General features: G+C 43.5%; 2 protein-coding genes across 3 annotated transcripts; both read right to left on the bottom strand.

Annotated features, from left to right (window-relative positions):
• Positions 1 to 62: 62 nt before the first annotated feature.
• On the bottom strand, positions 63 to 10,143 carry LOC110974173 (properdin-like). 2 transcript variants are annotated; one of them, XM_022225608.2, is made up of 5 exons: positions 9,891 to 10,143; positions 5,257 to 5,547; positions 4,587 to 4,847; positions 3,851 to 4,063; positions 63 to 1,723 (listed from the first exon to the last, which is right to left on the bottom strand). In XM_022225608.2, exons 1-5 carry the CDS (start codon positions 9,979 to 9,981, stop codon positions 1,575 to 1,577), a joined length of 1,005 nt encoding a protein of 334 aa, XP_022081300.2. In that variant the 5' UTR covers positions 9,982 to 10,143; the 3' UTR covers positions 63 to 1,574. The 2 variants fall into 2 exon arrangements, with proteins under 2 accessions (XP_022081300.2, XP_022081301.1); XM_022225609.2 differs by lacking the exon at positions 4,587 to 4,847 and having other exon boundaries at positions 9,891 to 10,141.
• A 12,998-nt stretch (positions 10,144 to 23,141) lies between these two features.
• LOC110974140 (uncharacterized) lies at positions 23,142 to 26,510 on the bottom strand. The gene is made up of 3 exons (XM_022225526.2): positions 26,143 to 26,510; positions 25,789 to 25,914; positions 23,142 to 24,966 (listed from the first exon to the last, which is right to left on the bottom strand). The coding sequence occupies exons 1-3, from the start codon at positions 26,320 to 26,322 to the stop codon at positions 24,250 to 24,252; spliced, it is 1,023 nt and encodes a 340-aa protein (XP_022081218.2). The 5' UTR covers positions 26,323 to 26,510; the 3' UTR covers positions 23,142 to 24,249.
• Between the last annotated feature and the right edge of the window lie 102 nt (positions 26,511 to 26,612).

Genomic DNA, 26,612 nt, shown 5'->3' with positions numbered 1-26,612 from the left:
TAGAGCCGCAATCATTTTGATGCCTCAAAGGAACACAATACACAAATGACAAATAATAGATGTTACCTTTAAGACCATCCAAGTACATTTTTATTCCTGTTGAGTCAGAGAGTGAAAACAAGTTTCAAAACGACGAATTTCCAACGATTTTGTTGGACAAGTTTACTTCATTTTCTAAAACACCTTTTCCGTCATGTGCCTTCTGCGAGTTTTCGTATTTCATTCACTTTAAATGGAGATTGGCGCGTGCGTGGCGCGCGCATGCGTGAGGTGACGCGGGACGCGACTAACCAGCCGGTGCTTTATGGCATTCGTTTAAGACTAGCCACGTGACGGGCTCTCGATTAAACCCAGGGACGCGAAACTTTGTTAGGTAAGGAATCTTTTAAAATAGAATAGTCTGTTCAGAATGAACGTGTTTCACAGGTAATGTCTGCAAGAACAGAACATGTTAACTTACATGTACAATGTACATCAGATATATTTTAATTATATACATATAGTTTAAGGAAATCCCCAAATGACTCTTATTTCGGAATACAATCAACGATCATCAAATACATATACACTGTTAGCCAGTGGCACAAGACAAAAGAGCATCTAAATACAAAACAACATTGGATAAATTATTAACGAAAGATACGAGTAAAGAAACAAATATGTTTACATAAATAATAAGTGGTCAATCGTGGGATATACAGAGGAAGCCTTGCAGCTGCTGAAAAGTTCATCACTAAAGTCAAATCTTTTCTTGAGCGAGTTTTCGATTTTGTAACCGATATAAATATTCAAAACCTAATTCAAAAGTAGTATAAAGCCCGAACTGGATATTTTCTTCTAGAAGTCATTTAAACCCTATTTATAAACTACATTGCGGACAACATTCTCCAGGTTTCGATACAATATTCTTTTTCTTGAGTTAAAAAAACAACTTTAAACTATCAGAACAGTCCATTGTCTTCAACGTTGAGACTCCAACTATTTAAGGTAAAATAAGTCTGAAAAGGGGAAGAAGTGTTTGCACTTGAAGCCTCTTTATGATAATCCCAGAATGTATATAATTAAATCTAAGTATAACTTCAAGAGGTTCGGGGAATTTTCCATAAATCCTTGAGTTAGAATTCTAATCTGTGAGCTAGTACGACAAAACAGTATAGCCTGACACAGGTTGGTTTGCCCGCTTAACCACAAAGAAATAATTACAAAGAGCAAGGTCTTAACAAATTCGAAGTTTCCGTCGTGTTTCGCATACATTTTTCTCAAAAGGGGTCCAAAATTTGCAGCTGCACACATTGACGGCTGTTGGTCACACCTGATGGATGTATGAAGCGACTGGTCAATTCAACAACTTACTGTAATATGTGTCATTACACAAGGACCCACAGAGACACTGGTCGATCGATTGATTTGATAGCCCAAAATGCTTATGAAATCAAGCAGCTACGGTGGAGGAATCCCACCCGATAAGCCCGTTAGATGCTCCCGCTCATCAGGCTGCAGGTGAAGCGACAACATTCCCAGCGAGGCACCGACCTTGTCGATCCTTGCTTCGTCCCCGCCGGCGTCGGGCACTCTTAGCACGGCGCCTGGCACAGCTCCAGGTCGACAAATGAGCCGACACAAGTGGCAACTCCCACACATTGTCTTTCCCGATACTTATAGCCAGCATCTCCGCACTTGGTGGCAGAACAAAGGCTCCATTCGCCCCAGCTGGACCATTGACCTAAGGAAATAATAAAAAGAGAAAAAATGAATAAAAATACTTTTTTTAAACAAAGGGCAACATGACATATACACATGTGCATGTCCCAGCGGCGTGTCCAGGTTTGGGGTCGACGAGGGGTAAAGTGGTGACTTTTTTCTTAACGACGATAATCTTTTATTGTTTTTATCGATAAACGAATCTTCGCCTTCTCCCCAAAGAAAAAGGATAGTGCCGTTTCTGAAGTTTGTCCAGTTCCTCCAACAGACGACATGTTTCCAGAAGGCAACCAACGATGCGACCAACCTCGATGGGCTGGTCGCGAATAGTTGACCAAACCAGTTCAACTATTGTCGCCTAGCGTGCGTTCGATCACAGTTAGTCGAACTATGGTCCTTGATCGAACTTCCAATGTTGCATGATGCCATACCACATGGTCACTGCTGCGTAGACCTATGCCACTTGTGTTCTGGCTTGTCATTGACTTGAAACATGTAAACTAGATAGGTTTGCGGTAGCACCATGGATATATCTCCCTTTTTTTAGTATAAAACCCCAAGTACTCAAAAGAGAGTATTGCTACCTCCACCATGAAAAGTTTCAAATCTCATCTGACTTGAAACATTCAGTATAAGTACCTCTGATTATGTAGTTGGTCGTTTGAAGTTTGATAAACCTTTGAAATTCTCCTTTTTCAGCTATTTTACAGGGCGTACATGAACACCTGAACGATATTTGATAGAAAATGAGTATCACACAACGGCAGACGAACAGAAAGAGACACAGACAGTCAGGCAGCCCAACTGACGAAGAGACGTGAAAAGGTCTGAAACACACACACACACACACACGCACAAAACGCTAGCATTTAAGGGTTTTCAATGGCAGAAATATTGTGTGTCTATGAATTTATGTTATGGGAATGTAATGGTACTCGTGAGGTAAAGCTTAATATGCTTTAGACCACCAAGAAAAGAGGAAACCATTCAAAGAGGAAACAAAATTTGGGGAACAAAATCCGCCCTGTTGAGCGCATTCTCGTTTTAATCGTGCAGTATATCCAATGTGCACTTAGACATTTTGTTTTATGCGAAGTGTACGTGCTCTTTTAACTCATGGACTGCCGCTTCACTGGTTCTTCCATTGCATTATACACAATTGAACCGGCACCACCAATAACCAGGTGGAAACAAAATGGCTGTTGGTGGAGTAGAGCGTGCAACTACTGTATGGATGTACTGGCCCGTGTGCACCACAGCATACAATGTACACATGCCAGTTTATTTCTAGCAACAGTAACATTTATGTGGCAACTCTCTTTATACACGGCTCTGGCAATAACCGCAGATGTCTATAGACAGACTTACGACATGAGCGTCTCAATAATTGTTGGAACCAAAATGATGGATTACGCGTGGACACGAGGACAATAAGCGAACAGCTCCATGTCTATATACAGCTCAGGCAATAACCAGGGCCCGATTTCACGGCGCTGCTTACCGCAAGCGAAAAAATCGGCGCTTCCCGCAGCAGAAAATTCTGCGCTTACGCCGAACGTATTTCACGGTTTAGCGAGGAATTGCGCATGCACACATCCCGTAACTAAAGATTCTGTGCTTATTGGTTGAGCGCAGAATTTTTCTGCTTGCGCGGTTAGCTCAGAATGGAGATCGTAAGCGCGGAATTCTGCGGTAAGCAGCGCCATGAAATTGGGCCATGAAATATAGACTGGTTGCCTGCCTTGTATGTACTACAGGAAGCTGTGCAACTTCTCCTAAAGTGAAGCATGGTGTCATGTCGACGACGCATGCACCACGCACACGTCCGTTATTTTTCAAACAGTCCACGAACTGAAGTTGTGCAAAACTTGAAATTTAACAAAATTTCCTTTAATCCAAGAAAAATATTCATGGAACTGTTTCAGGAAGATGCATGTGAGGAAATAAGCAAAGATTTACACATGTTGTATTTGCGAAAATTATTGATGGTTCCCATTAACGAAATATTTTCGATAAGTGTAGGCCAGTTTTGGAAATGTTTGGAAATTTTAGTCATGTGACAGTGGCGGCTACTGTGTACGAGACCTAACGATTTCTCAAAATAGTCGGTTTCATTTGGTGCGGGAACCAGACTAAGACACCTTCGCACCTGAGCTGCCGCGGGGCGGTCCACAGTTCCTCCGGCTGCAGGGGCGAGTTCTCGTGGAGGGACCGCGGCAAAACCGCCCACCGTTTGCCGGCGAAGGAGCGGTACAAGAACGGTTGCTCATCTGGAAGGAGTTGGGCATACATGGGTCTGTCTGGTTGCATTCAGACCATTCACTCCAGCCGGTCCACCTTCCGTGGACCGGGGAAAAGACAGCTGAGGAACAGAAAGAACGAGACACTTGGTTCATTTTGAAGTCAGCATCGTCCAGTTCTAGAAAGGTTCGTATCTGCGACACGGTTTATGAGGAACATTGTAACCTGAATAATGAAAACCACTTTATTCGATAGTTTTTGTATTTCTTAGCTTAGAGGCTTGGACGGCTGGAATGAGATTTTTTTCAAATTGTAATTTCCCCCAAAAGTCGCATCAACACAAACGCACTAAATGCATCGCGACATCCAGTTATGTAAATCCTTAGAACTAGCGGGAAATTTATGAGACGACGAAATTTGAGTGCGAATTGTTCATGATATATTTCCACGCTATAACATGAGCTGAGTATTTGCCAAAGGCTCTATTATATATAACATTGTGACAGCTCCATCCTTCTTGGTGATGGTATTAAATCCTTTGAGGGCATCCTCAGTGTTATACACATTGTTACTGCAATCCACGAACGTCTTGTTTTGAGACTATAGCGCATGTTTTATTTCTCCCAAAGGACATTCTGCAGTACCTATACAAGTAACATTGGTGTCACATGGGACAGTCTCTTCCTCACTCGTGTCGTTACAAGCGAGCTCTTTCACACACGGGACAGCCTCTGCCTCACTCGTGTAGTTACAAGCGAGCTCTTTCACACATGGAACAGCCTCGTCCTCACTCGTGCAGTTACGAGCGAGCTCTCGTAGACATGTCCTTGTCCTTGTCTTATTCCCGATCCCACATTGGGCCGAGCAGTTGGACCACGTGCCCCACTCACTCCACGTTACATTATCTGTCACATCAAAACAGCCACACAATACCATCTTACTATTTTCAGACCATATCTATATAACTTTGAAAACCACGCCACCTCTCGCAAAGTTTTAAGTATCGAATGGTTCCGAGCTTGGTCTTTCGGTATTATGTGAATCGTTACGATGTTCCGAGGCAGAAACAGAGCCGTTGTGGGGAACCTTTTCCTATCTTTGAACTTAAAAGGACAAACCAATGAAAAACCAGAAATGTAAAGGCCTTTGGCGATCAGGCCGTTCTTTGCGTGAAGTCTTGATAGACGCAAGGGCGCCACCTTTTTATGGCCCAGGAGAACACGGGCGCCCTCTACTCCCTAAGCAATATCGTCATGTGTCTGTTTGATACAGTGTGGTTACAAAGAAAACAGTGTCTAAAATGATGAGACTTGCCATAGTTTGTTGAACCGTTCGAAGCTTGTCCTACATCCAGGATCATCTCGAAGGACTCCATCGGGACGGGTCCATGCTCAGTTTCCTGTGGAGTGGGCCGCGGAGGCTCATTCTCAGCACAGGCGGCTTCGCAACGCTTGCCGTTTGCCCTGTGGGACCAACCACTGCCTCCCGCTCTGCAGCAGGTCGCGGGATCCCACTGGGTCAAATTCTGAGCGGGAGCTATTTTGTCCCTACACTTGCCCCTCTTTCCGATGGGTGTGCGGTGGCTGAAGCAAAAGAAGTTGCGATCTGATGGTGAAACCAAACATCAGTGCGATGGGTCATTAAAAAAAACGCCACCTGTCCTTGATGCTGTTAGGATGTTGCATGCTTGTGAAGAGACATGCAGTTTCGGTGAATCCTATGCAACCTGAAGCAAACAAACTAAGCTGAAAACTGAACGTGTTTGAATGACACGGAGTGACACGATGGACAGACGCTGAGAGACAACGACACAGACCGTCACTATCACAGGTGCCTACACAGTGCCTCAGTAGTAACAAAACACGGTAAACAAAGACGCGGCCAGATCGACTAGACAAAGGACGAAGTGTGCATAACACAGTGGAAACAGTTTACGCTGGACAGGACCAAAAACAGCGTCATCGTGGACATTTAGTGAGACTAACACTAACCCATTTTTTTGCTCGAGACAAAACTTATCCCTTGACACATTATGTTTTTCGCTTTTTAAATGCTAAGATTTTTGACAGGAATGCGACGACGAATTACTTAAGTTTGCGCATTGCGTTTAGTATTGTAAAAGTCGATCGTTCATTCATCTTCGATTCCTCGTTTACTTCGAACTTCCAGTAACAAGATATGATAAACATCTTACGTTCAAGTCGATCAGTCCCTTCTACTGCGGGCCACCTACTTACAACCACAGTTGGCGGGGTTTGACCTTCAGTGCCAAGGGTTGTGTTATTTTATAACTTCCGACCAACACGGAAATCTCTATGAGAAGTCGATGGTAGTGAATTTGTCACAGCCGACCAAGTTTCGATCAAAACAAGGAAGACCCAAGGATATGGAATTTATACTTTTGGTACTAAATCTGACCGTGAGTAATTTCTGTGCTGGTGCACATCAAGTGCCGATTGTAAAACAAAGGAGGAATAAGAACACAGCCCATCAAAATGTGCCGTCACAGGAACTCGTCGCGTGGGGCTTTATCCAGCTTATTTCCTGGGACACCAGTAAAGCGATGTGAAGATGGTTGATGCGTCAACTACACGGTCGTTTGGGTGCTCCAAGCCGAACGAAGCCAGACATAAACTGTGCAGTGTAGAGGGCAGCTGTAAAACGTATGTCCATTTTTATTCACAGTACAGGGTGCATAGGCTACAATACGGTCCAGACTGTCTGCGTTTGCCCTGGTGCCGAACAGTGAATCCGACAATAAAGGCGCCTTTCCCCGTGTACGTTTTTTGGGTGCGCTGCGTACACGATGCATTCGTCTGTTTCACTTTCGCCGACACCAAATCGACTCCACTAACATAACACTCGTGTGCGCCTTAAGGTGCCTTTTCATACGCGCGTCAACACATTGGGCCAAACGTTGCGTATCCGTCAAAATCGCTCCCGGTGCGATTTTGACGGCACTAACGCAAAGCACACGTGTGTTAATGGAATTAATTTTTGCGGCTGTGAAAGTGAAACGAACGAACGCATCGTGTACGCAACGCACCCAAAAAGTCTATGGAAATGAAGTGAACAGCCTTGGTCGAGGCTAACCCTACGTATACGTTTGTATTCAGTCCAACGGGTACACAAAATTTAATCCAAATGAATTCTGGAGCCATCTGGTCCTCAATTCTCGATTGCCACTTTGTGTTTCACAAAATGAACCACGTGACTTTATTTATGGTTCTGGTCATACTGACTTGTATCGTTTCCATCCCCCCCCCCATGGTCAATGGAAGGGAATATTATGTTGTAAGTAAATCCCACCAAGGATTTTGAGAATCTTGGATTTCATTTGACTTGCATGCATACTCATCAGTTTAGTTTTTAAATATTTTCCACACTTTGAATTGGATTTTCATTTTTTAAATTAGTCGCTGCACTGACCACCGAGCTTTAGCGAAGAAATATGAGAATTTGCCCCACAGCTTCTGGTTAATTTCGAGAATAGAAATGAATGGCGTGATGAGCGGTCCAACGTTTCCAAGGAGCTTCCCGATAAACCGTCTCTCTGAAGAGAATCAACTAAACTATACCTCGGATAAAGTGGAGGAAGAAATGTGTGCCAATGGCCGGGAAGATCGCTGCTTACGATAAACATCGACAAGTGCGTTGAATATACGGGGATGCGTTCAATAAACATTCGAAATCGCCCAACCCGTTGCCCATAACGACCGCAGATCTTAGACGGCGAAGATACATTAATAGTGGCGAAGGCAAAGGAGATGATACTCGCCAGCATGACTCTTCGATGTAAAAGCTGACAGAAATCGGCAAATATCCATTACCAAGAAGCAGAGCTGCATGAACTGCACGGTAGCATGCTTACACAAGCGATAAGATCTTTTATTGCTTGTTACTGTTGGACTTCATGCATACAAATATGCGTCGCCGTCTCATCGATGGATCTGGGGTTGAGCCGGGAGAGCATTTTTTTGGGGGGGGGGGAATAGTGAGGAAAGGCGACTTGAAGGAGCATTTCACTAAAATGCCCTCATACTTAATCTCATCTCTCACTACGGCCTTACAAAGTTACATTAAGAAGTTTCCAGAATGTTGCCCCCTTCACCGAAAACGTGAGCCGATTTTCATAATTGGAGTGCTGGCCAGCGCTAGTTGAAGCCTTTTTATATTTTGTGTTGGTGTTAAGCCATGAACTAGCTGGAACGTTTCATGTGCATTCGTTTACTTGTTTTTGTGGAGTACTCAAAGGTTTTTCAAAGGCACTATTTTTTTCGTAGGCTCTTAGCACAGTGCCTACTGTGCCTATTAATAAATCAGCGCTCAGGTCCCATGATCTTGGACCAAGTCCAAGTTTGCTTCGAGTCTTCGGAATGCGAGGCAATGACCTTGGATCACCAAAAATGTTCGCTTCTGTCATTTTGAAACCAATGAATCATATCCATGGCTCAATTTCGAAAAAAAAGTGACTCGTGCGTGCTTTGCGAACAACGGCTTCCGAATTGTCGGTACTCGGATGACAATACATGTATGTGTATTCACTTCAGGTTAAAACTTTTCTGATTGGACGGATAATGAAAACAGTAGCACTGGAGCGTAAAGACAATGATACCTAGCTTGTTTGATCGAATAGGTGGCAATAATAAGTATGCTCTTCAAACGATGTGGGTTTATCTATCCCACCCCAACTTGTGCACCGCGCTACGGTAGGGTTGCATCACCTTCTAGTGTTGCATTTCGGATGAATTATTGCTCGCGTGACTTTCGGTTGGTTCGCCAACCGTGAGGGGAGTGCAATCGATCGCTTTGTCCTCCATCAAAAACCAATCAAGCACTGGCCGTAAATTTTTGCCACTCAAAAGGAACTCTCTCCAAGTCTGTGCTATATCGCCCCAGATCGTGCATGTCTGTAATTTGAATAGTGAGCTGTCTGTCTCGATTTCACTCGGAAGGCAACACACCGTGAAATGAACACACAAAAACACACATACAATTAATTGGGTATAAATATTTAGGTGACATAAAGCCCAGTGGCCTGTCTCGTATGAAAACTGGGGTCCAGTTTTTAAGCCAAGAAAATACAAGCGCAACGCAGATGTATATCGACTCCTTTTTCGATACAATGAATCCAACTATACGGTACATTATGCATTGAAATTCGAGTATGTTGCCTTTAATTATAATTTTAGTACCATCAGGTCAAGTATGTCGACACTCGACACAGCTTTTTTTTGGGGGGGGGCGTATACTGTGTCACGATTTGTGCCTCTGGAATTTTGCTATTGGCTTCTCTCCGTATCACCCGACATGAGCAGTTTAACTGGGACTATACAGAGAAAGGACTCGGCCTACAGTGAATAAGGCCGTGTCCGAATTACTTGGCTGCGGCTGGAAATTACGCACGAGTCTATGTCAGTGGCCGGTTCCCATCGAGTGGTGGGTAATTTTAAGCCGCAGCCAAAAGTGTGTACAAAGCAATCTCTCTCATTCTCTCTTAAACAGGGACAATAACAAACGCAAAATAAACAAAGACACAGACCAACAAACGGATACACGTTTTATTACCGAGCCTAAAGCCAAGAATTACGACCACACAAACCCAATTAGGTCCAAAGATTTTACTTTGTAAACAAACTGAATGAAATGTCGCTATTGTCTCGTGCTTCAGTTAAACCACGGAGGATAGACAAACAGAAGTCGTTTTGTTTTGAGGAAATGTCACCAAAATTCCGATGTACCTCATCTGTTATTGTAACTTTTATGTTCTTCCTCGCATCGGAACAGAGTAATAAAAGGACCACGAAAAGAAGCATGTTACAATGGACAATTCCGCCACAGATTTGGGGGAAATGACTCCATGGTGCCAATTTGATTTCCTCAGCTACACACACATCATTGGAATACCCTGGGGTGTGGGATGTTAGTGTTATCGCGTACCATCTTACCTGGTTGTGACGTCACTGGATTTGAAGTCACGGATACCAGAAGCACGCACATGGTCAGCGAAAACAGCGAGGACATCGCCAAGGAAACCATTTTCTCCTGCTTGTAGATCTGAGGCCGGAATCGGATTTCGAAGAGCTGACAGCAGCGTTATAGTCCCGAATCTGCTTCGACGGTTGACACTTTCAATAATCCCACGTTCTCTTCCACTGGTCTCTCTTTTCTCTCTGCCGGAATTGTCCATCCAGCAACACTTTTATAGACTTGGGAGTGCAGTGTGAGCACATTTACACACGTGCGTAATAACCTTGTACTTCCGTCAGTGGCTCATAGCTTATGACGCAAGCGCTTGCAGATCGGCCAATCACAATGCAACTGACCACTTCGCGTGCACGGACATCCGGGGGTGGGGGACTTATCATCACAGCTAGAAATCGGAAGATACCACTGGAATCTGTAAGCAAGAGATACTGCATTTCCAGATTCAATAGCAAAGGAGTTGTTTCTGGAAGCAACGGCGAAACTAACGATAATTTCTGTCCATCTCAAGCATTTGTCTGGGCTTAAACAACACAACTTCGAACGTGCAATTCCCGAGTCCCCTTGGACCACCGGGCTCCCAGGTTTCTTTTCTTCTGTTGCAAGGATGGTCTTCTGGGGGCATTAAATATTCAAAATGCATCATACAAATCTGAAATTCAACAAGTGATAAAAACCAAACTACAGTGCAAGTATCATTGTAATGAAAAGATAGATCATAGTTATTACAGGGAGGATCAAACAGTAAATCCGCATTGAACCAATTATTGGATTTTTTAAAAGAACATTTCAAAAGATAAACAAGTTATTACATTTGTTTTATTTCGGAGTGTTGAACCGAAAAATCTTCGAAAGAGAACCTTATGGAGTTAACGCAACTGTGGAATTGTGCATAACATATTTTAAAGCTACTTTGTTTCTTTTCCTCGTGATATGTATATCTCTAAAGCCTCCTCATCGACCCCTCAAAGATGTTGCCAAGTTTGACACTGTGAAGATAAGAATGAACACCAAGGTTACGTTGCCCCCCCCCCATCCGGGCGGATGCCAGACGAAGCTATAAAGCTGAGAGTTGAAAAAGTGTTCAACATTGACGGATTTGTATAGCAAAAAGTTGTCGTGACGTCACGCTTTCGAGCACGAATTGGCACTTTGTGGATGTAGGAGGAATATATCGATAATCCAGACGAAGAAGTGGCCAGGATCAATGGCGGATCCAGAACCACACGGCGGGGGTGTCGGTGGGAAGAAATTTTGGAAATTTTATGATTTTACCTTGTAAGGCCTTTCTAGGAGGTACGGCTACATTTTGGAACCTTTTACACGCTCTGTAGGGAAATGAGACCCCCCCCAAAAAAAGAATGAAGATAAAAAAACTCAACAATTTTCTCATTATTAAAAAAAAAACTTTTTTTCAATTTCCCCTGGATTCGCCAATGGCTGGGATTTGAACCGGGGATTGAACGTGATACACCTGAAACCTAGCCAACCTGACCCACGATCCACTGAAGAGTCAAACCTTGGAACGAGTAAACATCCCTTCTGGTTAAATCGCACTAAAAAGATGCACCGTTTAAACTTTTAGATTTGTCCACGCTTTTCTGGACCGTAACAGAGAGCGGTGTCACTATAATGTCATTCCGGGAGCACGATCATGTCACTATTCAGTTTTTCTGTTCCAATTGTGAACATAAAATTTGCTTCGTTGAGGCTGCGGGGGGGGGGGCTCGTCGGCTTGTCGCCGACACAATGAAACACCGGAGAAAGTGAAATTTAAGACAGCAAATCTAACACATTCACATCGTGGGGGGACGGGGTGAACGGCAGACAGTTGAAGTTGTCATTTTAAGAGGTTGAATTTCGAGTGGAACTAAATCAGTGCTGGAAAATCTCAGTAGTCTTGCACAATTTGAGAAACTCCGTTCAGTTAATGCAACGGCACACTCAACCTTGTCTTCATGTGCTGTCCGATCGTTTTTCAATCGCGTGTTTCAAAGTATTGTGCCACTGATGTTTTGCTGCTGTTGGTTGCCGGCATTGGTCCAAATAATCAGAAAGACCAAGGAACCGAACACAGGCGTCGATGGGATATAGGTGGCCGAAGTAAGCGGAAACTGAGCCTAAATGTCAAGCCAGTTTTATCTGCGTTTGGAGATAATGATGGCAGAAGATAGGACATCAGGTGCGGTGGACTTTTGACTATTAAAGGCTATCAGGGGGTAATCGCGGTCGCGCAGGATTGTTTGGGTCGAGGACTGCATTATACCATTCTACCTCCATGATTATACAGAGATAAATGTGCAAGTTTATCGCTGTGATTTCACGACAGACGATCCGAGAATATTGGTACAAAGAAACGCTTTGAAGCCAGGAATTTACAGGTATCAACGTTCAATAGATGCGACTAACACAACGAAACATTGAAACATTATGAGTCCTGTATGTCTCACTGAAAATAGTAAACGTTGTCGTTTAATGATTAGTTGAACAGTGACTCCATAACAATTATTAGGCCTATCTAGGAATAGTTCATTTTGGGATATCCGTGAGTGCCAGTTTCTGTAATTGGCGTTTCCAGAATAATCCACTATTACCAACATTTGCTCTGTGTGACAGTATCACACACACATAGGATATCTATTCATAGGCACGTTGTACGTATATTTGCTCTAGAAGGTTACTGATTACTTGCATACGCTCACTAATGTGTAAAACATGGCCGGAACATGGGAAGTCATTTGGTTGTGATTTTTGTGGAGATTACGCCATTTCGTAACTTCGACATGGAAGAGCTGGGTGAACGCGTACACAAGATCATACATTCAATCGATAAAGTCTAATTGTATAGATGTCTTAGCAGAAACCATATTGATATTATAGATTGAAGAAAATCTTCAGATCAAATTCAAGACCCACAGAATTAATATAACGGCACTGTACCTCAGGATGGTCTTAATAAATTTATGGTAATTCATCGTATTAAAACAAACGGAAAAACAAAATCTTTTTGATTCTTTGCAAATTTCCAATCGGGGATGGAGATTCTGGGACAGTTTTTACTTCATTTCTATAGCCTGTTTCTTGCATTTCTCTACATCATGGGGAACTGCAAGTTTAGTGATTCACATAAATATGAATATGTTGGGCGAATACTTCCTAAACTGGTACGAAACGCGAAAATGTTGCTGGCGTCACAGGAAACCAGTCTTTTGCATCTTGACTTCCTCACTTATCATGAGAAACAAAAACATTATTCGCAGAGCTGGGATGGTCTAAAAAACACTCCCAGTCCATGCTCAGTCGGACCATCAGCGTTAAGCGCTGTGAGGTTAGCCCTTAAAACATCGGGTTTTGATTGAAGATCTTGTGTCACTGGGCATTTAGGTCACGAGAGATTGTTCAAGCCAGGGCATCGTATCTCAATGAAGACGGGTCAGTGCTCTGACTGGCGCGGGACTGTCCATACGCTGGCTCCACTTCAGGGGCGTGACGAAGGCATTTTCTTTGGGGTGTGCTAGAGTCAATTTGCTGACTCGTAACTTGTTCGCCAATCTCGTGTCGTGTAAAATTCAGTGAGCGTGGAAAATCATAAAATGGGAAATGCCGACGTCCAACGTATATGGCTTATGTACCAAGATTGGATTCATTTGCCGACCGAAGCTCTATTTGTCGACTGGGGGGGGGGAGCAGCCCCACGCCCCGGGTCAATATCCGCCCCTGTTCCACTTGGTGTAATAGCTTTGACTTCTCTGCAGCATTTATGTTCAACTCAATGTGGCAGGTTTCGGGGCTATTGTGATTTAATTGATGTGTGTTGAGTGTATACATGTAAATCGTGCCTGCCTCTTCTGTTGAAGAGATAATCACATTTTTTTGGGGGGGAGGAATGTTTAAATGCCTGTTTATTGTCCCTTTTCAAATAGTTGAACCAGAAACTACACAGTGCAGACTTAACCGAGAACGGTGAAATGGTGAACGCACTACTTGAGAGAAAATTATCTTGTCTACATCTAGGGATACAGTTAGGGGAAATCTAGTGTGTTTCTAACATTGGGAGAAAATAAAACAGCTCTTCCGATCAGGTTGCATTAATTTGCAAACCCTGCAATTAAGGCGGTGGATAAATGTTTAAGAAAGAGGACAAGGACAACGACCCTTTCGATTTCACTTCTAACGTTCATTTTGATTTATGGCAATGCACGTGTTGCGGTCATGACATGCATACAACATTGGGCGAGGTCCCGCTCAGGCGTGCACTGAACCTTCAAATCTGAAATCCTGAACTGCACATTCCACCAGTTCATACGTGCAGAACTTAGTGTTAACTGTTTATGAAACTGCACTGAGCAGAAAGAAACATGAGTCCCGGGTTTCTCAGCAGGGGGCGCCGGGCCGGCCGAGAATCACGGACTGGGATCGTGGAACTGCCGGTCGACTGGAGCCCGTCTTTCAAGCATCGGTCGCCTTCCACCTTTCACCTAAAAAGCCTGTATTTCTTTTCTAGTATACGCTGAAGCAAATGATACTAGTTTAAGTTACTGGTGTTGATCGCAAACAATTCTTGGCAACACGGTAATGAATAATGAGTCAGCTATGGTCTGTCGAAATGTGCCTTCATCAGTTGACTCCCTTTGGTTTATAATTTCAAAGCCCGGTTTTTCCGTGCGCGAATTTTAATACATTGCAAACCAGTTGCAATACAGTATTTCATTCCGAAAAGCTTCCACGTTTTTGTCGGTGTAGGCCGAACTTCAGAATTTAAGCTGTTTCACGACTATCATTTTTTTGGCAAGACTCATTGTCGACTATTTCCAAGGACAATTCTTGAAAACACTGGAAAGGGGTCACGGTTCAACCAGTTCAAATCTTCTTGTAAAATGTTTCCCTTTCTTGTAAAATGTTTCCCCATTATTTTATTTCAAATAAAAATTTTAAATACAAACGTATGGAGTAGCGTATCAGTTAAATGAGCAAACACCTAAATGAAAGATGTGCACCACTTAAAAAATAGGCAATCGGTCGACTCGGTCGTCAGAGAAAACCTCAATTTCGGTTTCGTTTCCACTGTGCATCTGCAGGAAGGAACCATTTCTATTCGTACGCGAGGCAACTTGTACACTGGCCAACTCGTACGCAGTTTTGTCAATTCATGCATGGCTTGTTCAGCTAGCTCGTGAGCGAACCAACTTGTACGCGGGCTGATTTGCATATAGGCGAACCAACTACACATGGTACACCATGCCACCATCCAGCTCGCTTTCTGCGTGTGTTTTGTGCTTATTCTGTTAACACAGTTTCAGTATGAAACTGACGCATTAAATTGACCATGGCGGACATGAGAAAACTATGTTTTTTGACTACGTATACCACTGACTAATCAAATTTGCCGACCAATTGCTTAAAACAAAAATAGATTTCGCTCAAAGTCAATGGTCGCTAAAAAGATTTTTTCTCTTAATTACATTTGAAAAGGCCTATGAAAGTTTACAGTTTCCTGCCGCCGCCAGTCAATGATGACTTTTGGCACTGGAGGCATCTTTATTTTATCTCGTTGTGGATACTAAATAATGTTGCGTCATAATGAGCCTCGATCTGGACCAAGAGAGGGTGAAGGTCCTTTGGTCGGAACTGAACTTCGCTGGTTTACGAACGACTATGAAAATGCATGCGTTACGGTCGCATCGCAACCAACAAAATTAACACCCTCAACCAGTATAGCTCTTTCCAACCAGTGAGGGGCGCTTCTGCTCGAGGTGGATAGCACTGAGTTAAGGTCTTCATTTGTTTGTAGATCACAGACACGTTCGGCAGTTTTGCGTTAATTAATATTAGTTTATCATTACTATTAATTGTAAAGTTTGAAGTGTCACAAATATATAAGAAACACTCCCACACCAGGCAGAGTCACTTTTTTTTTTTGCTATAATGGCTTGTCATTTTCCATATTTAAAGTATTGGTAGGCATAAGTTTAAAAGTAGAACATTCAAAAGCATCGATACCCAGATGGACTTTTACACATAACGTTTAACGGCATACATTCTCGCACGTGTCGTGCTAGTAGGCTGGGGAGTATGATTCGGCGTACGAGTTGGTGCGTACGAGTTGGCTGACGTACGAATTGCTTTTCGTTTGGCCTCTGGGAGCTTTTTTCGTTGAAGCGCTCGTAAGATAATTCACATGGGTAAACTTTTGAAAAATAGGAAAAGATAGATGAAAAAATAATTACGATTTAACATCAAAAATTTGTAATAGTTTTATGTAGTATCGTCCTTGTGTGTGAGTTTTTCATACTAATTTATAGTTGCTTGTTGGTGGGGTGATCGAGTCCTGTTGCCTTTGTATAATTATCATCGGTTTAAACAGATGTGATATGCAGTGTGGCACGCGCGCGACTTTCTCGAAGTAGGCCTACTCAAAGATTTCTCCAAATTGCTGTGTTTCCCATCTAGAAAGCCCTTGTAAATTACATATGCACTGCATTTTCAGGGCAGGAAACCCATGACGGTGAAGTGATCTTATGTTTAATTTTCCCAGAAGAGGATAAACAACAAAACATAATGATATACTGAAAGATATCCCGGAAGGGGAGAAATGTGCAGTTTCATCATAGCATGGATGGTTAGTTGGAACCCGGGATGTTTAACTTACTATAAATACATAGGCCTATGTACTATTCAATTTGAGTCGGATAACAACTTTTGGTTAGTCTGCGCATTACAATTGTAATTGTTAATTACAATTGTTGAAAAGTTATTGAGATGAGTTTGTTACTTCTGATAACTCTTCGGCAGGTCACAAAATACCCACAACTAACTGGTTTAAAAACACCGTATGTACATCCAAATGAAACTGGCGCATATACCTGAATGTTGTATCCACGAGATTCCAATTCACCGCGTAAATGTAATGAATTTCCATGCACAATTCATGTGCAAAATACGTTCAAAAGGAAAGATGACCCTAACAATTGCACAATCTATTGACACCAGCCCCTGCTTTTACGTAATCGAAGGCCAACATCATGAATAATAACCCCTGGAAGAGGTGCACGATTTCTAAAGGACAGAAACCTGGCTAACGTCAATTGCTTCTACAGGCTGGGTTATGTTAAAACCACCTAACTATAAAATCCACAACAGCCTGATCCTATTCTGCGCTCTAATCTGTAGTATTATCCTTAATCAATATATCAAGTCTGGTTATCTGACTTTCATGTTCGTTATTTTCATCTCGGTATGTTTACACAAACGTTTTGGTGACAAATGTAGCACGGAGTGTTTTGCTTTCAGTACCGTGTATAACGTGCTGCGTGCAGCTTTAGTTAGGTTTGCCTCCCGGGTTCAAAGCCAACACTCATAACTGAAGTCGGCTCCTAGAATATCACGTGGTTCAGCCCGACTCTGGCGTTACATTGTCAGTCTTACAGCTGGGTATCCTTGCTTAAGCAGAACGATTTCCTGGCCCGAACTGCGGACGAATGGGCTTTGATGACTTAGCATTTAGTTTGGCTCCTTTTTAGTCAGCTTCGGTTTCAGTCGAACCGTCAGCAGTGAACTTAGGCATAAGCTGTATGGAATTTCTTGCTTAAGCAATCAGGCACTCAGTGTTTCACTTTACAGGAAGGGTTATTATTTTGTGCAAATGACTATGCGTCATGCGAAATCAAACCGAGGTAGATGCGGCTTGTGTATAATTAGATCCACAGTGTCAGGAATTTGATCATACAGGAAATATACCCCATAGTACATTGTTCGTGCATTTCTGTAGTTGTTACAACAGCTTTCCATCCTTGTTTCGAAATCATTGCAGTATGTCTGTGGGAGGGGAAATTGTGTCTGCATAATAGAGATCCACGAATTCATTGTCTAGTTTTAAAGGTAGTCTTTCTGCTAGGTAAAATGCCTGATGTTGACGGGGTTTGTAGTAAATTTTGTTGAGAATGTGCCGAAACAAGCGATTCCTATATGTCCATCTTTCCTACCAGGAACTGGTTCGGTAATTAAACTGTGTCTGGAATGAGAATGCACAACAATGCACTCGTGACAGACTGATCAAACTGATTTACCTCTTTTGGGGCATGAGCTCCACTGTACTGTAGTTTTAATGAAATTTTTTCACTCATGGAATGTGTTGGTGTAATTTTGCGTGTATTAAGTAGGCCTAAACCCATAAATAAACGATAGGTAAATTACCGTCAGTTTGATTCATTACATGCTATGGTAAAAATTAGAGCAACACGTTGAAACGATTTGAAAAATCGCACTGTAAATCATGTCATGATCGGTCGGATGATAGATTAGGTTGTACTGATTGTTTCGATTGAGTTATCGATCGATTGACGGAGCAACTATCGACCGCATAGATGTTCGATTTGTGTCCAGAATTGCACAGTTCAACCAACAGAGCACTCAGTTGACGGTACATTAAAAGTTAAGACCGATTCATTTTTGGCAAAAGCGACTACGGACGCGATTTTGTGACGCCCGGTCAAAATTTGCACTACGAATTCGCAAAAAGTCGACACATTTCGAGTCAAGCTGCAAACAGGTCGTGAGGTCAAATTTGCTTCACTGTCGCATACGCTTAAAGTATGAACCAACCTTATGTCGTCAGATACGAAAGTTGCAGCACGAACTAAAAATCCCTTTCAGTGCATGTTATTCTCAGTTGAGATGAATGATCAACCTAACGAGTGCGCATAATAACGCTCGAGTATGTTTTGCAATCTGCGAGAAATCATAGGTTACCACAATTAAGAGTCCATTGCAAAAGTGAAACGTCTCCCGGGGGCACGGTCCCAGAGTTTTAGTGTGGGAAATTTGACGTCCGTCCACACCTGTTTCTTGAGTTCAAAGATACTTCCTTGTTTGTTTGTTGGCTGGCTGGCTGGTTGGTTTGTTTGTCTCCTTCATTTCGCTTTGGTTCGTCTCCCCTTGCCAAACGTTAAAGAGGTGGTTCATTATTTCCTTTAGCGGTAGCTCTTTATTGCTCCGGGTTTATGCAGCGTAGTAAACATTTGGTGCGATGTTTATGCCACGTTTTAATGAGTACTGAAAGATTTGATCATAATTTACACATCGTTCAACAGCAGTTATGCTACTTTTCCACTACGAATTTACAAAACGAGCAGCTCAATCTGTGATCCATTTTTGAGATTTCCAGAACTGAGAGTAAACCTTAACAGGAATATCACTCACGATGTCTGCACTCGATTGTTTACGGAAGTAAAATTTACTTCGCTCTATTGAAATTATCGACAATTTTCGCTTAGTTTTTACCTGTTCCTCCCATGAACACAACTAAATACATATCCTCAGTAAATGTTAACACCAACAGTCCTGAACGATGTAAGTGTATTTTGTAAGCATAAGTTTCTGACACACAACTTTGATTAAATCAACCAAGGCAAAAGGAATGGACTGACTACGGGATGGGTGTGCGAAGGCAAGGCTGTTTGCTCATCATCGGTCTCTTTATTCAAACCTGCCGGTCGATGCACGGCGGAGTAATGGCCGGTGATCGAAACCACGGGTGCCAATACCTCCATGGAAGAAACTGCAGCGATGAAAAAAACATAGCTAAGTGTGTATACCATTAGGCACCGTGGCATTCAAACGTGATGTATAGCTGTCCGTCGGAAACGCAATTAGCATTGATTCACGCGGGCTGTGTTTTGTTGCAGCACGAGTTTGTTCATCGTCTCGTTTATAACCGAATCCTGAAATTAGGAATGTAATCGAGGTTGAAACTTACGTCAGAGGGCGCCTTGTGAAACGTCAAGCACTTTTCATCTTGAAGAGCCCCCCCCCAAGAAAGTAATGGACGAGAAACCATGGATGTTTTTAAAATGGGAAATTAAACTTGATCTTCATTTTTTAACGCTTGTGTTCATGCAATGCCCGTACAATCTCAGTTAAATTTTTATACTTGTTGTCTTTGATTCCACCCAGCAGAAACCTCAGATTTCCAATAGTTGTCCTTTCAATCCATGACCCGATCCTGAGAACAGATCCATGGTCCTGAGAACAGGGACGCAGTGGATCTTTATTAAACCTTTCTTCTCCAAGATTATGCCAAGTAATAGAGCACTTTCTCGCCTTCACAAATTATCGTTATGGCCACAAATGGATCGAGATCCATGAGCTATGTCAAGTCTGTAGTGTGCCACTCCCGATCGTGGCTGGGTGTTCACTGGCAAGCAAGCAACGCCAGTGACCGATCCCCTCCCCTTGTGGGTCAAGGTTGACCGGTTCTTCCTCCTGCGTCTCTGCCGTCATTTTGCTATCGATGAGGACTTGGGAGAAATTTCTTCACGGCCCCTCGGCAGGTGCATGCGGCTAGTTGTCCGAGGTGGCGTGTACACCACCGAGGCTCGGAAGAGGCCCGGATCGGATGACTGATGATTGCCCGGCCCGATGATGCCTGAACTCGCGTCGTGACAATCGTCACTGTCCGTAAACCCATCTTGTCTCATCAAAAAGGATTGGAGACAAGGATGCAGCTGGCCTGATGGCGTCACGCATCACCATCTGCTTGACTGTTCCCCTTTACTACTTCGTCTGTTGCTGGGATGAGATCCTCACTCGGGTGAAATAATTCTGATATTTTGGGGGGGCCCCGGATACACAACAAACCCAGCTGTGACAAAAACCTTCGAATCGGTGCACTGTTTAAGTCGAGACAGGTAACAGACACCAGACACATACAAACGTACAACACTACTGCGACTGATAAACGGACATAATCTTCTTTGCATCAAATCTCAACGGAATGACGATCGCTAAGAAGCGAAGTTCCACCCCGGTTTCATTTACATGGAAAAAGAGCAAACTACCGAGCGTCTTTATGGTAGGATAGAAATAGATGCAGCTACGAAAATAAGTCGAGTAAAAGGGGCGTACCCAGGACTATCAGAAAGGGGGCTGACATCCTCAGACTAGGGGGCCCGGGGGAATGCTCCCCGGGAAATTTTTCTCTAAAAAGGACAACAAATCCTGCATTGTGGTGCATTTTCAATGCCCTCGAAGACATATACGAGACTTGTTTTGTCGTTTTCTCATTAGTAACACATTGGAGGGTCACAGAGGACTAGAAAAGGGGGCTCATTTGAGCAATGACCCCCTCCCCATTACCACCATTTATGCCCTTAAGTAAAACCCCCGGATGTTAACGCACCCTTGAGTGCTCATTTATATCAAGCTGCTACCTTAATTGCTTCCACAGTCAAAAATATATGTGACGTAGTAACCTCTTTGATCTTTTGTTATATTCATTTTTTAAAATAAAAAGCAATATAAGCAAAATAATGAAAAAAAAATTAAAATGGAGAGAAACAGCAATCAGCCAATTCAAAGAAAATCACATTGCACATTAAAGCAAAAGAATAGCAAAATTTAACAACAAAAAACGATAGAGTTCCTTTTAAATACCGAAACTTATTTTCTTGTTGATCTAAAATTCTACAGACCTGTACCATTAGGCCTACTGTGTATTTACAGATTTCTGCCTATAGTACATTTCGTGAATTCGTTTCGTTGAAAATCTCAGATTACTTCGGGAAATTAATGGACTGTAATTACGACAAGTATGACGTGGGAGAACTAAACACGACCTTCATTAAGGGTTGACGAGACGGCAGTGCCTCTGCATGCTTTAGCCCGCCTGTTTATGATAGATTTCTTGCCAAAACGTTGCACGCGAGACGGCGATGACAGAGAGGAAAGTTAATACAGGGGCCCGTGCAGCGAAACAGTCTGCTTCAAAAGAGACAGCTGGTTTCAGAAAAGTTTAATAATAATAAAGACAAAGGGAAAGGGTTGAATGACTGACTGTACCTGTTTTTCTGAATAATTCATGCAAGGGGAACAACATCTGCTGTTAGAAGTGCAAGGATCTTCTTTTTTTAATTCAGAAGGATTTTGTCGTCTGTCGAACGTTTACTGTTTGAGCCTAAGGGATGCGATATTTAGAAAAAGCTTACACATTGTTTTGCAATGGGCAACCTATCAAGGAACATTCTCTGATCAGGGAATTCTGTGAAGAGGACAAGGTGACGGTACAGAAGGACATCTTTGAGCCTGTTTCAAAGAGTTGAGCACATGTTCAGGGGCGGTCCTGTCCAGTGGAGTTGCCTCGGAGTTTCTGACGAAAAATGGTCGGGGCATGCCTGTGACTGAAGACGAGTAGATAGGAAGAAGTACCATACCACTTGTCCAGTACCGTCAGGTGAGTAAGACTTGGAACTTTGAATTGTGGCGGTTTCAACCTAGTTACGTTTTGCACTGTGTGACGGTTATATCTCGTTTGGGAAGACGTGCGGTTCTGGAAAGGACCAGCGAGTTGAAACTCGGCATTTCAATCAATATAGTCTGATCGTCTTCAGAAATTGCCTCTTCGTTTTCACGTCTTTTAAGACAACACATCTTCCGCAAAACCTTCACTAGTTCACTAACCGTAAGGTGATTTAAACACCATGTTGCTTTGTTAAATTAATTGGCGGCGCTATCTGCCGGCTCAGTAATCGAAAATCCTAATCATCAGTACATGATATCAAATGACTCACTTCGAAAGACTTTTAAGCTCAACAATGACAACAACAAGAACCTAATTTCCTCCTTGTGAGGACACGGTAAAGTCGATTAAAATGATGAGCCAGACATCTTTCGTGGAATTTTCCGATTAGGTGGGCAGGTGGGGAACAAAAGACACAGGTGAAGTTTTTGGGCGATGACCATGTCGGGCTCGCCACAACGAAAGACCCACCACCGCGATAATATCCGCTCGGCGGAACTCCTGACCTCGTACACTGCGGCTCTCCATTATGCAACCCGGACCGTACGCGTACGTGAGACTCGTGCAGGTCGGTGTACCAGCCACGCTGCGGACGGTCCGACCCAAAACCGAGGCCCTGCCCGGAAAAACACAATGACCCAGTTTCAAGGATTTTTTTCATTTTCAAAACCAACATCAGGAACTTGCAATCTGTTCAAAATGTGTATTTTCCCCATCTGATTTCATCATGAAATAAAACAAATTCATATATTCTTCTCTGGCAAGTTCATTGCAATTCGCGTGAAGTACAAGGTCAGAGTTGAATGGTTGCACATTTTCAGGAATTAGACTTGACAAACGATGACAGCAATTTCTCTTCGTTCCGTGAAGCCGATCGAATGCATGCAGTACGCACGATAACAAGGATACGGCTGACTAATAATGCAAGAAAGTATTGTTTATTTAGGAAACATCCGCTAATTCGATGAGTCACGTTCCATCCTTCAGAAAAGGAAAGCTGTGCAATTGTCTTAATGTATATTACAAATACACGAAAAAGAACAAACATTAGGGGATATCATAGGCCTACCAATTACTGATATTTCTACAATGAAGTGGGTACAGTTTCTGTGAGTAACTGAGTCGAAGGTCGATCTACATTTGCTGTCTAAGTTTTAACAATTAAACACTCAAGCCGACAGGTGCAAATGGGTAAAATATAGGCCTGCTAAAAATTTCCTCATTTACGCAAACAATTAAATACGTTAGACAACTTTCAGCCGAAGCCTCCGTATCAGTCACACTGACATGTGCAGCTATCCTGCAAATTTCGTTTGTGATTTTTATTTTTAGATCCTGCACGAGAAAAGTTCAGAAAAAAAAGATCAAGAATGGCACCTCAGTAAACTGCATCCAAGAGATCTAAACTAATGATAAATTAATGAATAATTCCCTCGCTGCTCTCACACCTGCTTTATTCTCAAGGTACAATTTTATAGTACAGTTTATTGTCTAATTCAGCGACCACAAGCCATTACTGTGTTTGCACCACGCACTTGGACAGGTGATACGCACGCTTTATGCGCCTCTTCACGACAAAGGATTTTCAGTCACGTGATTTTTGACGGTCATCGTTCAATTTGCACATGTGCACGAAAACGCAAGCGCCTTCGAAGTCTTTCAACATTCTGACGTACATGAAACTGTTAACAGAAACAGGCCTACGCAGATTGGAAAATGCACGCGCCTCTACGGACACGGTACTGTTCCAGAAATGCCTTTGCCCGTCATGTCACGTCAAGTGAAAAATCTCTACACGTACAGGGTTCTGTGACTTGCTAAAATGCGCGTGCGCGTAAACGTGGTGCCACCGCTGTAATGACGTCTCTTCACTTTTGGTAATCATATGGCCATGTCCGGAACGGGCTTTCAGAGCTACGGCTAGGTCTGTTGCCTGCGCGTCTCCCCACATGTCCAATGGTGCGAAGACTTAGACCTAGCTCTTGACAACAGATTCGGATGCAGCCTTATTAACTACAGATGTTATGCCATTAGTTAGCCTCTCCGTACGGTCCAGGGCGCTGTCGGCGGCGGGGTTCGTGTCGCCGGTTCAGCCAGCGAACGCCAGCCATTTCCTCCTGCCGCCGCTGGATCATATTCAGATTGGCAAAGAACTGCTTCAGGATGGCCGCGCGCTCGGCCCTGGGCAGCACCGGGCCGAAGTCGTTGCGGCCCCAGTAGTCACGACCCTGGTACGCGCTGCGCGTCATCCTCTCCCCGGACGCCGCCGGCGGGCGGCGTTGCTGATGCTGACCCGGTCCGGCCGAGCCAACGTCGCGACGCACCGCGGCGGGTCTGTGCCTCCGGAAGGGGTCGGGGCGGTTGAACGGTCCCAGCTGGTTCCTTCCCGCTGCGGTTTTCTTCAGGCTGTTGTAGGCCGTGTTGAGGTTCTGCAGCCGGATCACTGCGTCGTTGTACTGGCCCTGGAGGTTCTCGTAGCACTTGCTCCACTGCCGCATGGCGTTCTCGTAGTAAGCCTCCCAGCGGCAGTTGGCCTGGTACTCGGCCGTTTGCAGCTGCTCGATCAGGTAGTCTTGTTCCACGCTCCTCTGCAGCGTTTCTTCAATGCTGGTGTTGAGATCAGCGATCTCCTGGCGAAGGTTGTCGATCTCAGCCTCATACTGTTTGGTCCGGAGATCGTCGTCACAGTGTGGTTTCCTCGTGTGGGGAAGTGTCTTTGCCTTCTGTCTGCATTCATCTAGAGACACCTGAATGAATAATTAGACCAAAAATAAGGGAAACGAAGTCTCTGCTCAGGCTAAGAGATGCATAACAGATAAAAGGACTCGTATATCCACAAATTCCACATTAACTTTTAAGAAAACCATCTCTTTTTATAAACCCCGGTCTAAGTCATTGATTCAACTCCACACCAAGCCAAATATGTGCATCATAGCCTGGTTAACTAAGCACGTGTCAGCACCGTGACAGAGAGTTGTCATTAGTTTTGCCATACAAAACCTGGCTCAGATTGGCCCAACATGGATTATATAAAGTCCACGGTACACAGCTTAAGCCTAACACACATAAAATAACAATAATCCTGCTACACGAGACAAGTTAATTTCCGCAGTCCCAGAGGAAGCAAAGCTTACTTAGCCCAGGCTTGACGCCAGTCTTCAATTTACATTACGACAATGTAAGACGTCACCCAAGCTAGGCTGAACACGGTCCTCGTCCCGTGTCTGGAACTAACACAGCCAATAGACGCCACACATCAGCAGCCACAGCCGTTTGCCTATTGACGCAGCCAGTCGATTCAGACAGGGCACAGGTCTCGTGAGGCACCGGCGATTCGAAATATTGTTTGTACAACATGCTGGCAGTTGTTAAAAATGCTTGTTGTTGACGATGACTCCAACAAATTTCCTTCTTTCTTTCTCTCTCACAGGCCAATGCGATCGGCTCAATCTTTGAAGTTTGGAAGACGGCCATGTCAGCGTTGTTGGCCCGTATCGGCTCAATTGATAAAATTATTGAGCATCAATTGGAGAAAGAGCAAACGATGTTTTATTTAAATGAAAACTCACCAGCGACCCATCCACATCGTAAACGTGAGTGATTTGGTTCGTTTCCAAGGCGTCTACAAGACAGTCCACGTACATGGCAATCCTGGCTCCCCATTCCTTCAGCAAAGACGATTCCCCCTGCACGTCCTATAAACAAAAAACAATGACAAACGTAAGAATAATTTTTAAATACAAGATTCTGACAATAAGTTCTTAATTTTGTCAGGAAATTATAGTGCACAACGAACTAGGCCCAAGGCCTACTGGTGGATGGAGCCGCGTTTTGCCAGACTTCGAAAGATGTTATCACTGAAGGCGTGGCGTCCATCGAGGCTCCATTTCATCTCAGCTACGCCTATAAACATGTATACTCGCCTCTAACTTCTGCTGCAGATATCTAATTTCAGCCTTCATTTCTTCCGGCCCTTCCTCCCCGTAGCTCTCAATCGGCTCGGCAGGCGAGCTAGCCCCGCTCCCCTCTTCCGATGCTTGGCCTGGTGGCACATCGGCAAACCCCCCTTCATTCGGAGTAACTTGATCTGGATCCGCGGACATCGGTCCTTTTTAGCTTTTATAAACCTATTCTGACGACATACAGGTCCTTCGTCAAAACGACAGACTTTTTTTACATTATACAAATTGACGAGTTTTCTATGACCACTTGGAAAAGTACAACCGTTCACTGTTTGCTTCAGTTCTGTAAGTTCCCAGCACATTCCACCTGCGTCGATTTTGATCATTCTTTGGAATTCTTTACGCAACACTCGGTATTATTCTCCTTTTGCGCGCGCGAAAAGATTTAAAATTAAAGAGATAAGCGTTGCATTTTTGCGCACAAACTGGTA

The sequence above is a fragment of the Acanthaster planci genome, linkage group LG04 (genome assembly GCF_054643075.1).
Source record: "Acanthaster planci isolate LZ-2023a linkage group LG04, COTS_SCS, whole genome shotgun sequence".
In the NCBI taxonomy this organism is placed as follows: domain Eukaryota; kingdom Metazoa; phylum Echinodermata; class Asteroidea; order Valvatida; family Acanthasteridae; genus Acanthaster; species Acanthaster planci.
This window is presented reverse-complemented; position numbering and strand designations above follow the sequence as displayed.